This window comes from Gallus gallus, chromosome Z (genome assembly GCF_016699485.2).
Source record: "Gallus gallus isolate bGalGal1 chromosome Z, bGalGal1.mat.broiler.GRCg7b, whole genome shotgun sequence".
Taxonomy (NCBI): domain Eukaryota; kingdom Metazoa; phylum Chordata; class Aves; order Galliformes; family Phasianidae; genus Gallus; species Gallus gallus.
In genome coordinates this window covers 27,498,908-27,517,092 of record NC_052572.1, presented here as the reverse complement: position 1 = coordinate 27,517,092, position 18,185 = coordinate 27,498,908, and the positions used below count along the sequence as shown (strand labels likewise).

General features: G+C 40.9%; 2 protein-coding genes across 4 annotated transcripts in view; one reads left to right on the top strand and one right to left on the bottom strand.

Annotated features, from left to right (window-relative positions):
- Positions 1-261: 261 nt before the first annotated feature.
- LOC107052279 lies at positions 262-4,673 on the bottom strand. The gene is made up of 2 exons (XM_040656230.2): positions 3,928-4,673; positions 262-1,489 (listed from the first exon to the last, which is right to left on the bottom strand). The coding sequence occupies exons 1-2, from the start codon at positions 4,671-4,673 to the stop codon at positions 1,447-1,449; spliced, it is 789 nt and encodes a 262-aa protein (XP_040512164.1). The 3' UTR covers positions 262-1,446.
- The window catches only part of GLIS3 (GLIS family zinc finger 3), a 162,358-nt gene continuing 147,827 nt past the window's right edge, over positions 3,655-18,185 (top strand). The window contains exon 1 of one of the 3 annotated variants that reach the window (XM_003642989.6): positions 3,655-3,793. The gene's annotated coding sequence lies outside the window, so the exon portion shown is untranslated. Of the gene's footprint in view, positions 3,794-4,172; positions 7,464-18,185 lie in introns of those variants that run through there. The other 2 variants (XM_004949062.4, XM_040656276.2) reach the window with 2 other exon arrangements.

The following is an 18,185-nucleotide window of genomic DNA, read 5'->3' as shown; positions in this document are numbered from 1 at the left end:
ACAGCCCTCCTCTCAGAAGAGCTGGGGAAATATGACCTTTCTTGCTCGCTCATGATTAGAAAGATGAAGAAAAAGGACCTGGCCCCAGAGCCCACTCCCACAAACCCATTCCTCCTGACCTCACACAGCCTCAAGGATGCTGAAGCAGAAAAGATGGGAGACAGACCTCTCTTGAAGAGTTCATTCTCTCCAGGAAGCCATTCTAAGCTGAAGTGGAGAACGTACAATACTTCCTTTTAAAGATAAACCAGGAACACACAATTGCATGAAATTGGAATATTTTTAATGTCCATCCCAGATGTATGTGACACACATATAATTCAAGAAACAATTCGGTGATGACTTGTCAGTTGCTGCAAAACATCTTGAAAAAGCTTCTTTATATCTGCTTGTGTCTGAGACATTGTGTGCTCAACCTTGTGTCCACTGTAGTCAGTATGTCTGAGGCATGAAGAGGAAACAAGCCCTTCTCATTCTTCTAAATCTCTTGCAAGCTGTAAACATATTCTACCTATTCTCTTGCCTTCTTTTATTTTTCAAAGGTGATCTCATCCTCCAGTTAAACTGACTACCTCTCTGTATTGGTATTGGGTTTCAGAACAGTTTTTCAGTCTTGCTACAGAAATGCAAAAAAAAATAATCTAGTTTTCTCTTCTAAGGACACAGCTCTTCTGATGCTCATATACAGAAGAGCGTGATGTGTAAAATGAAAATCAGATTGTCACATTCTCTGCTCTCCGTTTCCTTTGAGAAAATGGCTTTCCTTTAGCCCCCCAAAGGAATAGCTGAACTTCCCATAAATTCTTCATTGCCCTGAGTCACTCCTTTTTTAAAAAATCCCTCCAAAACACCAGTAAACAAAACTACACTTCATGCAGTTTCTCTCTTGCACTGTCAGATCTTTTCAAATCTTTAGCCAATCAACATCATCTCTCAGGGTTCAGCTAGCAAGATGGTCTTTTCTGAGGACAAAGGAGAAAAGGATTTATAGCAGTTGTCTTTTCCATGATGCCTGATGGTAACACCCTTTTTGGACAACAAACCCAATGGCATTATGCAACCAGAATCAGGACCTAAAGCAATTGTATTGGAGCAGCTGGTGACTGTGTCCGCCAGCCTATGGGAGCAGAGCAGGAGGCAGACAAAAACTAGAGGAGAGCACATCCTTTTCTCAGAAAATCTTTGTAAAAATGCTTCTGCATTTTGCAGTTTGTAAACTGAAGGGTTAAACTGTAGGCTTGGTATAATTTTATACAGCATGTAACTATATGTTTCTTCGAGGAGTAACTCAAAGATTTTAGTGAACTAAGAAAATTTCACTTGGGACTAAAGTGACAAAAGAACAGTTTTCATTACCTCAGGAAATACCAGTTTTGTCTTGGCTTGGCAATATCATGAGTTTGCTGGGAATTCTGATGTGAACTCTCATGTATCAGAATTCTGAATTCACTTTCTGAATTTATTATCTTCATTGGATACAGGGATTGAGCTAGAGAGGAGAAAAATTGCAATGGAAATTAGTTAGTTTGATGTAATAAAATGCAGAAGTTTTCTGACAGAATAATGTATTAACCTTCTAATCTTCAAGAAAGATGTTTCCTGTATGGAATGAGTATGGATGCATATAAAAACAACATCTTCAACTACGTAAAAACTAAGGAAGATATGAACTGTAGCACCTAATGTTAGTTTTGGTATTGTGAGATCTTCACTGCCACTTTTGTTCCCTGATCAACATACATCTCAGTGGTCTTCAGTGACAACAGCAAAAGCTCCCTCTTCCTGCATGTAATGGCTGCATATTCCTTGAGTTTTAGAATATGTGTTTCACAAAGTAGTATACAGCTAGAATCCATCAAATTTTTTCACTGCAGAATTGAAAATTCACCACCTACAGATAGAAATGACTCAATAACGGATAAAGATTTTTTTTTTTTAGATGTTGGATTTGTTTTCCGATGACATGCTCAGTGGTTACTTAGGGAAATTTAAATAAAGCAATTTAGCTGTTTTGGTGATTCTGAACTAAAATACACATCTTACAAATGTCTGTTAATTTTTTTATTATTATTATTTTATTTTACTTTATTTTGTTGTTGTTGTTGGATAAACCGATATTGCTCATTTGTAATATGAGTCTACCAGTATCATTACCGTCAGTTCAATACCATTTCAGGGCTAACCCCTGAAATTTTCAGTGCTAATATCCAGCCAAAATGTAAAGCATGCATGAGAAGTTGTGGGCTACAAACTACTGAGAGACAGTAAACAAAATGGGATGTTTTAATTTACTTGGCTCACAAATAAATCAGCCATTTTCACTTGGTAAAGACCCCTTCTTCATTTGTTAGTGCTTTTAATATGCTCTTTAAAGTCAGACTCTACTTACAAATACTTTTATTATAATCTGTATGTGTTATATATTTGGTTTAGACATAACTCAATCACTGCCTAAGCATCCGTGCACTTAGAAGCAAAGAGACTGCAAAACAGTGTCACCGTATGAAAAAAAAAGCCTGAAGCCTTAACATTTCCTTGTATTCTGGCCGTGTAAAGAACATATGCTGTTGTCTTCTTACCAACTTGAGTCATGTGAATTTGATGTAATATGAGTAAACGGCAATATCTTTAACTCAGAAGAGCTAACGATCTCAAGGTTGTCCTTGGGCAGCTCACTGACCTGAGTGCACCCTGGCAAACCTTCCCCATGCCTGCAGCCTACAGCTCTTGCAAACAAGCTGGCAGGAGTGCAGACTCCCCTTCTCCTTAGAAGATGTGATCAGGGCAGCCACAGTGCCACTTGCTGGGACTTGGAGAAGTGGGGTTAACACCTAACCTAGGTTCTGGGCTGATCCTGCTTTGCTTGGAAGGCCTAAGGCTGCTGCACTCTCCTGGTTCCATGCACGCAGGTAGGTATCTTGCTCTGAGACACCTCTGCTGGCAGTCATCCTACCACAAGGCCTGGTCATCAGGTAAACTCTGAGCCTGGCTCTCCAGCTGCTTATCTCCACCTCAGTTACACTCCGAATTATCTAGCTACAGCAATTAAAGAAAACCAATCCATGACAACACCAGAAGTTCTGATTTTGGCCCACACTCCCCGTTTGTGAAAGGTGCTTCCTGGGGCCAGCACCAGGGTCTGCATGACCCTGGGAGCCTTCCTGAGTGAGCAGACCAAGGCAGCAGATCTGTGTCACTATCTTCCTATCAGATTTTCTTTATTTTGCTGCTAGTCCTACCTCTGGTGTTTACAAGAAGAACTCCACTTATAGGAGAGAAGAACCTCTGCCTTCACATCACATTTCTAGAAATCGCCCAGGAAAGCATCACCAAGAATCTAACCCCCTGATCTTCTTCGCCGCTCCAGGGGCGCTGTCCCCTTTCCTCACCTCCTCCCCATCACTACACTGGCCACTCCTGCACCCCACAGCAGGTTCCCAGCAGCCTGCCCCCGCCCCTTGCAGATCCATACAGTCCCGCGTAGTCCCTTTAAATCCCCATGCAGCCCCACGGATCTCCTCGTGCCACCCCCCAATGCTCTCATCCCCCGCAGTGTCCCTCCAGTCCTAGAAGAGCCACCCTCCCCCGCAGCCGCGGCAAGGGTTAACGGCGGGGCCGGCGGGCACATGACGGCATGGCCCGGCCGGGTTCCGCGCCGGCGGCGGCGGGGAGGCGGGAGGTGAGCGCGGCGAGGCGTGCGCCACCGCTCCGCACCCCGTTCCGTCCGGTCCCGCCTGCCTTCAGCCCCCGGGGAAGGGTAGGGGGACCTCGGCACCTCCGCCCCCGGGAGAGGGTGAGTCGGCAGCTCCCGTCCCCCGCGACACAGCGGGGGGGAGAGGGGGGAGGGAGGAGAGGAGAGTGGGGAGTTGCGGGGGAGAAAAAGCCAAACAAGCGCGCTTGTGGTGAGGTTAGCTGGCCGTTACTCACCGCGCTGGCCAGCTTGCTGCCGCGAGAGGAGGGCGCAGCGCCGTCTGGCAGGACGGGACACACACCCTCCCTACAGACAGGTCGCGCCGCGAGTGAATAAGCGGAGATCGGTAACCGCCGGAGGACGGCGCGACTGCCACCGGCGGCGCGGAGCGGCGGCAACAGCGTGAGCGGCGGGGCGGGGCGGGGGGCGAGGCGTGGCCCCGGTGCCCGTCCCTGCGTTGGCTGGCCCTGGGCCGGCCGTCAGCCGGGCACGGCACAGCGAGGGGTAGAGCTGCGTCCGGGCAGCTCAGCCTCCCTGGCATCACAGCCGCGACGTTCACGGCTTTCAGCAGTGCACTCCTCTCCCGAGACCGCGGGCAGCTTTTGGCCCGGGCTGAAGCTGCTGAAGTTTCAGCTGCGAGGTGTGTGAGCGTTACACGGGTGGTGGTGGCCATCTCCTGGGACATCTGCCCACAGAAGCGCGTGGTGGTGGCAGCGGGACACCGGGGCAGGTGCCTCTGGCCCTGTGGCTCTGCCTCCCACGGGGACGCTGCCGGTGCCGTGCCGCGTCCTGCTTGCACTCGCACCCTCTCCGCTGCTGATGCTGCAGTGTCAGCAATTGCGGCCGCGCGCCTGGAGGGTCCAAAGTCATGATGGGCAACGCGAGCGGGGCAGCGGCGTGAGTACAAGGCGCAAGAGTCGGGTTTCGCAAAAGCCACAACGTGTGAGGGTGCTGTAGCTATCAGCAGCCCATCGCAAAGCATGCCTCGGACGGGTGCTCGCTGCCTCCAGGTTGTATTGGGTTTCTCCAACAGCTTCCCGAAGTTTGTAGCTCATCCTAATGAGGGTAACTCCGCTCCTGGAAAGCTCGTGCTGTTGTGTTGCAGCAGCCACTTGCAGTAGTACTGCCTTGCTGCCCTCAGTCCGAAAGGAGAAAGGGTTGAGGAGATTCTTATTACCATCGTAAAGACCTGAGAAAGTTTTCCTAGCGGAGTGGTAAAAGTGCTGGGTCCCAATTGCACGAGGACATACATCATCCTGTCCCCCTGATAACGGCTGCCCTTCTGGTGATAGTCGCAGTGCTAGCAGTGGCTGCACTCTGTGCTGTGTTTGTACAGCTCCTTGCACAAAGGCATTCCTTACTGTGACTAATCTTCCCAGGAATTACAGTGATGCAAGCAATAAGTAATTAGTATATTTTATTATGCTAGCTCTGAGAAACTCAGTCATGTTTGTAGTCTGGTCATCTTACGGTGCTGCAGAGAACTTTCTCTGGCTTTTTTAATGCCTGGCTCACTGATGAAAGCAAGCCTTCATCAAGAAGGCTTTCTACTATTTTGGAGAACCAGAAAACCCTCAGGCTGTACATCCCTCCCCTCACTTTCCTTCGCTGACCACCTTCATTTAACAAAAGTGAGGCATCATCAGGGTACTGTAGTTTGGAAATCAGCCCCCGGTGGTAGTCCAGAAGTACAGGTGTTGTGAAAATAACACGAGCTGCCAAAACAGTGGATGCTCTGTGAGTTACCTGCTATTCTCAGCAGTGCATGGCTTCTGAGATGGCAGATAGCATGTAGGGTCAGAAAGATTCTGTGTAAATTGAGTGGAAGGCTTATGTGTAGTTTAAGTTTTGAAGCCACGTTATCTTCCTTTACTGCAGCTGTTAATCCTAACCTGCACGTTGTCCCAACCTTAATTTCCAGCACTCTGTTCAATTCATCTTTTTCCAGTCAAAACTCCTTCCCTTGGGAAGGAAAAGGAAAACCCATCACTGCAGTTGTTTTGATTGTGAGCTATAGCCAGGTACCTATGCAGCACCTGTGCAGCAGTCATCATACCAGTGCTTCATTTGGTGTGCACATGCTTTTCAGAAAATGAGATATTAAACCAGGGGCTGGCACCTCTGCCTGGACACATGCTTGTTGCATACAGCTGCAGAGCACAGCAACAACAGGAGCCTCCTGTGCCTGCTTCTGTAGGCACAGGACTATTAGTGAGGCTGAGATGAGACAGCCTGTCATTGATGCTTTCCCCTGGGCTGGTGCTGAGATGGGGCAGGTGGCTGGGGAAGAGGCTGTCCCTGTTCATCGTGGGCTGGGGATGTGTGCACAGTCCTGCAGCACGCAGTCCAGGAGTATTAAGAGAAGTGACCACATGTTTGCTCCCCACAGTGTGTGGCAGCTGCTATGGAGCTGCTGTAAGGATTCTTCAGCCTTCTTTGTTTTGGGATGGTGCTTGCTACCTGATGCGCAAAGTGCTCGTGTCTGATAAATGTCACATAACTGCATGTCTCCGGAGCTAAATTCATTACATCTCCTTAAACTGACCTCTGGAGCAGTCTGACTCAGGTCTTACTGGAGTTGAAGGATGTTTGCCTCCTACTTCAGTGGGTGAAGTGGTAAGCCAGCTCTTTCTAAACTGCACTGACCAGCAGACAGTGTGGCATACTGTGCTGCTGGTACAGGTTTGTGAATTCTTTATTTTTCTTTTTGAAGGATTACTAATCACATTTTCCAGGGATTCAGTCTGACTTTAAATTTTACTACATGGTTTTCTGAAAGTGAATTTATAAATCATTGTTGTGAATTTTGAGTAACTTTGTTGTCATGTTGTTATTGATAGAGGTACAGTCATAAAGCTTTGAGTAATGTCAACTTAAAAAAAGGAGACTTCAGGAGCAATCAACCTAATTATATTTCCTTTGACATCAGCATGAGTAAGACAGGGTACTGCAGCGTCTCATTGATGGAGAGAAATGTCTCACTGAAAGGTGGCAAGTGCTTGTGTTTCTCTGATACAGCAAAAGAATTTGTCTAGCACAACTGTAATATTCTTTTCTTCGGTATTCTTGTATTGTTAATTTTTTCTGTAAGTTTCAGTCTCATTCAGCATTTCAAAGTGTCATGTAAGTTGCTATAATCAGGAGCTATTTATGACATGAAGGTCAGATAGACTGTTAGAACATAATTAGCATCCTACTGGTTTTTAGTTTGTTACTTATACTTTAATGCACCTCAAGGTATATCCGATGTTTCAGTTTGAATCAGTTTGGCCCCGCTGGCCTTGATATGAGAATGGCATTTTGATGGAAGCTGGTACTAAACAAATGAAATCAATGAAAGGGCATTTGTGACCAAATAAATAATACTAACATTACTGCAAAGTAACCATTTAAAAAGGTGGGGGAAGTAGCTCTCTCCAAGATGTTTTAATATTTTGTTTGCACGTTAAAGGAATGTTATAGTTCTTCATTACAGAATTGGGAAAATGAAAATGAATTCTAGAGAAATAACTTGTTTCTGCTTTCATCAAAATGAACAGAAGTTGTATTGCGTGCACTTGCAGACCATTTGGTTCAAAATATGTCTTCCTGGCTTGAGGAAAGAAATCACAGTCCCAGAGGCCTTTTCTCCAAATGCGGAAAAAAGCAGTAGACAATGACAAAAGCGAGACAAAGACAGCACAGAACTGTCTTCATCATTGTGAAGTAGAGTCCAGAGGAGAATAGCAGGGAGACCAACCAGCTTTGACCTGGATTTTACCTGAGCTGGCAGGTTTGTGTAAACTGTGTGTACTTCTGTTGATAAAACTAAAGGCACTTCTGCTAAGTAAAGCTGATGCATTTGTCATGTGTTTCTTTGATTGTATTGGTACTTTTTGCAGACAGGGATTATTGACAAGAATGTTCTTTATTTGTAGCCCATTTATTGTGCCATGCTATATTGCCTTGCCAGTGAAACAACTGCCATTATATGCCCTTTTCTAAGGAGCTACTCACCTGTGGTAGGGCAAGGTACATTCTGCTTTTGAAACAAACAGAATTTCAGAACATTCAGCTCTGCCTGTCCTTAGTTGAATTGAAAAGAGTGATTTGTGCTTTAGCTAGGCATGAAAATTAATAATACTGCATTTAATTTGTGTACTATGTGAGTTTTATTCCTGTGATACACAAATATAACAAAGAAATATAATATTTAGAATACATATTTTGTAACCATTTAAGTGTCGATAGGGTATCTCTTCTTAAAAATGTCAGTCAGGGAGTTGCTTTTCCTTTGAATGTAATATGTATAGGTCTTTCATTGTTAATGAGTTTAACCTGTAGTGTATGTGTATACGAGTTTCTGTGCCTGTGTGAGTATCTGTCCATGTGTACCTACCTCTACAGTCACTTAGATGACTTTTACTCTACTCTGGAGATGTGCTACAAATGCAGTTTTGCAAAAGGCATGTTTGGTGTTATGCATTCTTTTTCTTTTTCTTTTCCTTTTCCTTTTCCTTTTCCTTTTCCTTTTCCTTTTCCTTTTCCTTTTCCTTTTCCTTTTCCTTTTCCTTTTCCTTTTCCTTTTCCTTTTCCTTTTCCTTTTCCTTTTCCTTTTCCTTTTCCTTTTCCTTTTCCTTTTCCTTTTCCTTTTCCTTTTCCTTTTCCTTTTTCTTTTTCTTTTTCTTTTCCTTTCCCTTTCCCTTTCCCTTTCTTTTTCCCTCTCCCTTTCCCTTTCCCTTTCCCTTTCCCTTTCCCTTTCCCTTTCCCTTTCCCTTTCCCTTTCCCTTTTTCTTTTCCTTTTTCTTTTCCTTTTTCTTTTCCTTTTTCTTTTCCTTTTTCTTTTCCTTTTTCTTTTTCTTTTCTTTTCCTTTCCTTTCCTTTTTTTTTTTTTTCAGTTCATAGAAGGAGAAAACTGGAACATTGTAGAAAGTCAGGAGTTTAACATGAAAGCTTCACACGAACTTCAGTCATGAATCCACTGGTCATAACTTTACTGGCTTCAATGCTGAAAATCTGATGTGTTGAAGATAAAAGTAACAGCTCAATGTTTTGCTGCAGAGAAGCTGTAATATTTAGTTCAAACTGTAATATATACATGAATGAAAACCATAATTAAGCTGAACCTCAGTTTTATTTCTATCAACTTAATTTGTGTATCTAAACAAGTTAACTAGGCACTGAGTCCATGATTTAACAAACTACTTGAACACGTACTTAATGTTAAACATATGAACCTGGTGGTTAAAGTTGGACGTGTACTATTCAGCTGAATTCGGGCTGATATTATCCAATCTGTGGGACATCTTAGCCTAGTGATTTGCACTGATAAGTGCAGCTTTTTTCTACAAATCTTTTTTAGGCCAGAAAATGTTTAGATCTAGTTGAGGTGTTCAGGAAATGTTCAGATGTTGTACTAACAGACATGGATTATGGGGAAATATTGGTGGTAGGCGGATGGTTGGATGAGATCTTGGAGGTCTTTTCCAACTTTGATGATTCTATGATTCTGTGATTCTATGATTTTTTGATGCTGCCATTTGTTACGTCATGACTGAGAAGATCACTTAAGCCCTTTAGTGGTTTTGTCTTCTAAGAATGAAGTAATAGGAAAGCTAAAGTAAAGAAAAGTGTCATAGTAGAAAGTCAGAGTTGCAAAATTATTGACATAAATTGGAAGACATTCTTGAAAATCTGCAACTGAATGATGATGTCTAAGTTAGAGCATATCTACAGATTTACAGTAGAAATCTGCTTTTGCAGGGACTGCAGTTATGTTTTTGAATACTGCCATGCTGTGCTTGCTGGTGAATCCCCACCAGATTTGGGAGGGCTAGGGGCATTTCTGTGGTTTTGCTCTTCCCTCTCCATTTTCTTGTGTACATTCTTTAGAATGTGAACTGGCATCTCTTTCCTTTTTCTTCTACATCTGCGTAGTGCTGCCCTGCTGTGTTTGCTTTGCAACAGCGTTTTAATTAACAGACCAAAGAGGTAACAGGAAAAGAGGTGATAGCCTGTTCATCATAGTGACCGCAGTCTATAAGGGAGTCTTTTCAGTCCTGGCTGCATTCTTTTACTTGCTTAGCATTCACTTCATTTCATGGCTGGTTTAGCTAATGTGAAGGTAGCTGACCTTATTGCAGACTTCAGCTTTTGAAGGGGCAGGTTCTCTTTGTGTTAAAGCTGTGAGTCTTTGCTTAGCTTTGTTCTTTCTCCCTGAGAGGCCCTGTAACACTTGTACTTTGTTGCTTGTAGCCACTGATGTCACAGAGTTAAGAGCTCCGTGCAGACCTCTCTTTTATTTGGTGTTATTTACTACAACTTTTTTTTTTTTTTATGTATTCTTTTTTAAACACACATATTTACGATGGATTACTTACTGACTTTTGATTGATGTCAGTCATAGCTATGGGTCTGTAAAAATACTCTTTAATTGCATTAACTGCTTATGAATGATCAGGAGGTCATGCAGTATGAGCCAGCAGACTAGGGGTATTCCTCATGTACTTGTGTTGTTCAGTGGACAGGACATCCCACGTATCAGAGTTCATGCAGAATTGCCCTACCCATCTTCATGTAGCAACAGCCCAAGCCCAGCTATTGGAAACACGTTCACCGGTGTACACTCAAAGATGCCACTTGCAGGAGGGCTAGGTCCTCGAAGCCTCATCATTAACAGTACAATTCACCTTCCTGCTCTAAGTCCCAGGAGACAAGTGGTTACATACCTTTATTGTAAGGTCCAGGCCCTCAGTCTTTGATGACAAAACAGCAGAAATTTGGAAACATATTTTCTCTATGCACAGGAATAACATTTATTCTCCAGTATTATATACCTAGATGATAGTGGTTTTAGTTGATGAAATCCTGTCTCTTCTTTAGCATTCTTTTACTGCAAAAGAAGAGATATTGAAACAGAGTGTTTTACTATTTTTCACTAAAGTAATTAATCCCTTGATTATGGCGAGGAACATTGTAATTTAGAGCAGTTGCTCATACACCCTAAACTGTCCTATGTTTCCTTATAACAGCATAGTCTTACTTTGCTTTTCTAACGTAACTCAACAGATCCAAATAGTCACTTTGTGCTCTGTAGAGACAGAATTTTGTGAGTACTGTCAGAAATATTCTGTCTTGGATGCATGAACACAGCTTTCCATCCATGACTAACAACTGCTTACTCATGAAAGCAGCAGTGTAGTCATAGTTTTTTAGTGTACTTAGACAAGGCAAGCTGTAAAGCATGTCTTAACCATAGATTTGCAATCCAGTGTTTGGAACCACTGTGTCTGCTGTAGAAAATAATGAAACGTAGCTCTCACAAGATTTGTAGGCTGGTCCTCGGTGGGTAAGTGCTTTTACATCAGAGATTTACATGCCTATCTGGAATTACTTTCTTGTCTGCTTCCGGCTCTGTAAAGATTAAAGAGAACTTTGAGGTGTCAGTAATCATTGATTCTAAAATCATGCTAGAAATTGAGATGCTACTTTTGAGGAATTAGGATACCTTACTTTGAGAATTTAACGTAGGTAGATGGGAGGATTTCATGGATGGAAAATAATTGAATATTTTAAAATACCAATAAAAGTTTTGATTTTTCTGCAAATGCAGAAAAGGAGACAGGTTTCTTCTTTTATTTAAACTGTATTGCTTCTCTTGATTTTCCTTCTTCACTTTGTTTGTTTTAAAATTCATTAAGTCCATCCACTTCAGCATGGCACACAAACTTCAAACCAGCAGTATTTCAGAATGAGTTGAATGTTAACTGCCTGCTTTAGTGTTCTGCTGAGTTGGGCCTATAGTAATACATACACGTATTCATTGGGGACCTCTGACTGGTGCTTGCTGTGGTGGTGGTGGTGGTGGGTGTTCCTCACAGCATCTGGATTCAAGCTTCTGCTGTTGGTAGTGAGAGGAAGTGGACTCTTCATGCTATGAGCTCTGGAGGGACTTCTCTCACTTTGTCTGCAGGTAGAGCCTAGTTCTGGCTCAGTTCCAAGTGATTTGTGTAAACTTATCACAGCATGTATCTCTGTTTTATATTCCTAAAACAGCCTAATGTAACAGTTGCTCCACCAGCTGTGTACTTTACAGAGATCATCACATGGCGAAGAGAGTATCACATAGTTTATTGTCTTTGGTATTTGGGGACTTGGTTCTACTGTGTGTAACCGCAGTGTTTCTAACTGTTGTCATTTCCATCCTTCTACCTTGGCGCACCCTCCTGTCACACATTTAAAGCAGTCTGCTGTTTTGTGGGATAGTGAGTAGAGAGATTCCAGCAGAAGGCCTGGCACTGGGGAAGTTTGTAATTAACGTTGCTATGTGAACATTGTTTGCTTGTAATACATATGTGATTGAAAAGACAAGAGGCAATGACAATTGTAAAACAAATGAGGAACACTGGGAAAGAGATAAGGAGACAAAAAGAATGAGTGATGACAACAGATACGCATACTTGTCTTCCAAAAGTGTACTTTCTACTTTTCTTCTGTAGTCAGATGATACAGGAGATCTGCAGGGATCTCCTTAAGTGTACCCTGTTCCCCTTCATCAAATGGATGTTAAAGTATTACACTTGTAAATGAGAGAATATGTTGTGATTTTATTTTTGAGAAATTGTAGAATAGCAGAAATTCTATAAAATGCAAAGAAATAGTTACCGTGGAAGAAGATGCTACGAGCTTCAGATACCATGGACTTCAGATTCTATGTTTCTACTGATTGGGATTAATCATAATTATTAACAATACTGCTTACAAAGTTAAAGTATATCCACTGTGGAAAAACTAAGATTCATCCACTTAGCCACATCCAGTTAATTTTCTAAGGCTTTGATCCCTGATGTGCTATAAACCTTATAAATAAGACTATAAACCTTGTAAAACTGTTTATATTTTGTCCTTTTCTTGTGGCTGTTACATGGAGGGAATATCTTCTGATAGGCATTTAATTTAAATAAAAAATAAAGCTTTTCCTTTTACAGTTGTCTCAAGATGGTTTATAGAAGTTGGCACAATTCAGAAGTGTGGTTTTTTTTATTTTTTTCTTCTTTTTTTAACTTTAAAACATATGGGATAGTAAAAGCAGCAAGATACACAACAGATTGACTTAGTAGTGGTTTTAGAAAATAGCTTCCCTATTCTCTTTCAGTAATGGATAAACAGCACCAGAACAGGGAAGAAGGAAAGAACAGAGTATTTTAGAGCAGTCCAACCATGCACTTTGTTCTCTGTGGATATTTATTTATTTATCTGTTTGTTTATTTGCATAGGAAATGGTATTGAATGCACTAAGAGGACAATAATAATCTACAACATGCCCTCAGCAAAAGTCTGAGAATCTTTTATTTGCAAGAGAACTATCTTTTATAGTGATAAGAAGCTTTGACAGACAATGAGTTTTAGAAAGAATGCCACCTCAAGTCACATTAAGAGAAACTTACACTTTTGTGCATGATGAGAACCTAAAGCATCCTGTTCATTTTTACTATATTGAGAAAACAAGCAAGTCTTAACAGACAGTGATGTATGTTTCCAAGGAAGATATTTTTGCACAGAAATTTGGCGTAAAATGCACGTATAACAGTAAACATAATTGACACTGGAAATCTACAGTCTCTAATTTCATTTGATATGTGTATTTGACCACTCTTTGTGAATATTCAGTTTCACACTTATCAGATTTGCTCAGACTTTGAAAGTAGATCTTTATTGACAATAGTTTCTCAGGTGACAGAGAGTTGGAAAGACATCAGGGAAAAATAAGCAGGAAGAGTTGAGAACAGCAGAGGAAGATAAAAGTCCATAAGGTGATAGCAGTGGTCTTCAGCTTCTCTTTTCAGTGCAGAAGATCTTTTGACAGATGTCTGGTACTGAAAAATAATGTAACTTAAAAAATTCAGCTTTCTACTGAATGTTCTATTACTATGGTAAATTTTAAAAGAAATTCTAATCTTTGAATGATTCAAATTACAACTGTAGTGATATCCAGACCACGTTATGCTTTTGAAGATGTATTACTTAGCTTATCTTCTCTAAATAAACATATCTGAGCAGTATTTCATCTTAAAAACCTAATAGCTGTTCTTATATCTTGTTCACTCTTAAGACTATTGTCTTATTCACTCATCTGTACAGACAGTATTTTTTTGAATTTGAGCTGGATGATGTTCAGGCTATTGTGACTAACATGGTAATAAAAATCCCTAATATTTCAGAAGACACCTTGTGTTTTCTGGGTGGCCAACATATTCAACACCTATACCTGCTCTCTCTTACTCTATGAATGAGAACATTTGAACTTTTTTTTTTTTTTTTTTTTGAAGTCCATCAAGAGGTATTAAAAACAAACATAATTCTGGCAGTTTAGGTAGTGGAGGACACCTGGGCTGTTTCCCTCATCATTGTATAGCTGGGGACAGTGGAGGATAGGGTCCTTCTAGGGGAGCTGGATCCTTCATCTGAATCACTGTGATCATACTTGTATGTTTATGGAAGTTCATTTGAAGCTTAAAGTGGATTTTCCTGTAATGTTAGATAGTATCTTCTAGTCTTCCAGCAGCTCAAAGTTCTCCAGTGGAGAATTTCTGCAGTGATCACTATTATAAACTGAGATGCTATTTGTGGAGGTGGTGTAGCTGCTGCACTTCCAGCCACTGTGCTTGTAACACAGCAGAGAGGTGCCAGGTGGACACAGGAAGGGTGAAGGCTTTTGGTCTTCTTTACTTATGTGTTTATGGTTTGAGCTAGTATGTTTTGCAAGACTTTTTAGAAATTGTGAGCAGCTCTCAGTCAAGAGAGCTGTAGCCATCTTCTTACTTCCCCTGATGTTTGTAGCGGCAGATGACACTGCATATGTAGGGAGTCCAAGACTTGGAAACTAAGTTCACCTTTTGTTCCATCCTGGTTGCTCTACTAAAACTGCTCTACTCAGCATGTGAGTATGTGTCTGAGGCTGTATTACAACTAGGAAGATTTTTTGAGAGGAGCAGGGGGATGAAGAGGGAGGGTCTTTTTGGCTTTTTTCATAGGCCTTGGAAGGAACAGCACCTTCAATGCTGTTAAGCTGTGTGAGAACTGTTAAACCTGACTAGGAAGGATCACTTGTGTCCATTGTCCAAGGGAGCCTTGTTTCAATTCTGGACAATAGCTACACAGGTATGTGAAGTCTGTTATGTGCAGAAGTGTTAATCACTAAGCAGCTTGAGCCTCATTTGAAATCTTTTTTACACACTTATTTTGCTTTGTAGTACTGTTGTTTTTATGTGTCACTTGGCACAGCCTGAAAACAAGTTGTTCATCAGTATTCTGTGCAGTTCCTTACAAAGAAAGCTTGACTAAGGTCTTACTTTCTTTTTAAGCTGTTTTTTTTTTTTTTTTTTAATCAAATTTCAGCAGTTTTTAAGCGTACTTATTGACAATGTTTAGGTACAGCAAAGTGACTAAGTGATAATGATCTTAATTGTATCCAGTTTGACAGATTTTCTAGCCTTGCATATGCTTCAGTGGACTTGACGTGTTTGAAAAGGAGCATATGACCCATCAAGGCAAGGAAGTCATTAATTACAGCTCTGACAATTGTTGGTAACATTTGTTCTTGATCAAACAGGGAAGGATCTTGATGGATTTCTCTGTCCTGTCCAGGACTTTCCAACAGGGCAGATGAGAATGAGGGACTCCCTGAGCTTAATTCTGGAATTAGTTCTAGGCATTGGATGAAGAGGCTGTAATCTAGGACTGCAATCCTAGTGAGATTTGAGGAAGTTCTCTTTGGGTTTTGTCACACCTTTTATAGCATATACAAAAGGTCTACTTAATGTAAATTTGGTGGATTCCTGTTGCAAGACATTCCTTTGGAGTGGTTGTTTCAGGTTAATTTATTTTATTTTTCCATCTGCCATGTTTCAATAGTGTGTCAACTGAAAATAAATGATGTTCAGGAAACTCTTGAAAATTAGCAGTATTTTACAGTAACATTGACTGTGTACTTTTAAAGTTTTTATTATAAGTGAGTGTTCAAAACTTTGTTTAAGAAAAAAAAATATTCAAGAAAATGTAAGTAACTAGTGATACCAACATGTGTATTGGATGATGTGTTACAAAGGCCCAAGGCAACTTACAAAAATTCCCTGGAGAGTATTAGGCTTGACGCCAGAAAGGATCTAATATACACAGAAACTGTAAAATCCCTCAAGAGTATTAGGCATTTTGCCAACACTTAACAATTCTGCTTTAAGAGGTTACTTTAACTTCTCTTATACTCAGCCTTTTAGTTTTATTCTGTGCCTTGTGGGCTTGGACATTATCTTTTAAAATTGATACTAGCTGTCTAAAATACAGAAATATAGCGAAAGAGTACACTCAAGTGTAGCTCATGCATTATAATTTCCATAGACAAAATATTATTCTTGCAGACTGGGGAAAGCCAGCTGAAGGTGATGAGCTGTGTTTATCAACAACTTTATGACACCTGTTTTCACCATGATATCTTATTCTTGTCAGTAGCATCCAAAGAATTTTTCCAGATGAAAGGCAGCAAGAAAAGCATGGACAAGCTTTATATATGATTTAATATATGATTTTTCAGTTTTTTCTTACAACCAGGAGATGGCACTAAAAATGTCTGTATAGAGAGTTACATATTTCAGCCATGTTTTATAGAGAAAATTTAGAATCAAAATCCAGTTGAAATACAGACATCCGAGAAGTTTGATAACTGAAAATTCTTGAAAGCTGCATTAAGCCCACCTCTCCCTCAGCATGAAGTAAGGTCTGAATATTTTTGTGTGATTATGAGTATTGCTATGCCTCTGTTTTTTCAGTAGCAAATATTCTATAAGTTCCTTTTACATTTACACAGTGCTTTGAGATTTGCATCTGAGGTGTCAAATGCAAAATTCATTTCAGGGCTGCATGTGTAACTACAGAGAGAGAAAACAGGATGTTTGTGTCTTTATGTAGAAAAGCATGGGTTCAAATGGTAGTTCATTGTATAGTTAACCATAGATGTGTGCAAATACTGACTTTTTTCAGATGAATTTGGTATTTTTTTTCCATATTACCATAACATTTTTCTTGAACAAGGTGCTTTTTTTAGCAGTGATATAATGTGATCTTCACCATGGTAATGTGTTTCTTCATTTGGTTCCTATTGATGCAGGCCTTGTTTGATGCTGGTGAACAAGAAGCATATATACAGACTACTTGCTTTGTCTTAGCTATTCTCTCCTACCCCTTGCTCCCAGAAAACAATTAGAAGAGAGAATGCTCTTCTGATCTATTCTGTACATGATAAACAAGGATTCTCACACATGTAAAAATTGTAATGATGTAATTTTTCTAAGAGTATCTGTGAGATGGTGTACTTATGACTGGGGTTTCTACAACTGACTTTGATAATTATTTCTGCCCTGAGGTTCAGTGGAGGTGGGGAAAGTGTTATGATTTTTTTTTTTTTTAAGGTGTGTGCTTAAATGTTTGAACTTAGCATGCACAACAAACTAGTTTAAGATGTATCTGTTTGTTTCTACGTGGATTATAAATGACATTCACATGTTATTTCTGTATCTGCATTTCTGTGCCGCTTACCATTCCAGGGCAAATTTCATTTCAGGCCACTGAGATATTTATAAGCATTGTATGTGTCCCTGTACTTGAATTAATGGAGCATGCCCTGCATTGTAAATTGTAAGAGAGTAGAACATCTTTTCACAAAATCACAGAATCATTAAGGTTAGACTACTAAATCATATAGTCCAACTATCAACCCATCACCACTATACTACTGAACCGTAACTCTCAGAGCTACACCTACCCTTTTCTTGAAAACTGCCAGGAATGGTTACTCCACCATAGAATCATAGAATCACAGAATAGCCCAGATTGGAAAAGACCTTAAAGATCATCAAGTCCAACCAAAACCTAACCATACTACCCTAACTACCCTAACTCTAACAACCCTCCAGTAAATCATGTATCTGAGCACCACATCCAAACGGTTTTTAAACACATTCAGGGATGGTGACTCAACCACCTCCCTGAGGAGCCAATTCCAGTGCTTAACCACCCTTTCTGTAAGGAAGTTTTTCCTGACATCAAACCAAACCTCCCCTTAGCACAACTTGAGGCCATTTCCCATCTCTCTGGGTAGCCCATTCCTATACCTCACCATCCTTTCTGAAAATAATTTTTTTCCTCATATCCAACCTGAACTTGCCTGGTGCAAATTCAGGCCATTGCCTCTCATCACTAGTTACCTGGGAGAAGCCAATGTCCACCTTGCTACAACCTCCTTTCAGGTAGATCCTTCTTTCAGGTAGTTGTAAAGAGCTGTAAGATCTGGCATGAGCCTCCTCTTCTCCAGACTAAACAATCCCAATTCATTCAGCTGTTCCTCATAAGACTGGTAAGTGTTCCCCAGGGGTCAGTACTGAGGCCTATTTAATACCGTTATTGATGATCTAGACAAATCTGAATGTAACCTCACCAAGCTAGGAGGAAGTGTTGATCTGTC

Coding starts and splice junctions, on each gene's coding strand:
- LOC107052279 (XM_040656230.2), bottom strand. CDS start 4,673: ATGCTTTGCGATGGGCTGCTGATAGCTACAGCACCCTCACACGTTGTG. Junction 1,490..3,927: donor GCAGCAAGCTGGCCAGCGCG/GTGAGTAACGGC, acceptor TCTCCTCTCTAG/CTCAATCCCTGTATCCAATG.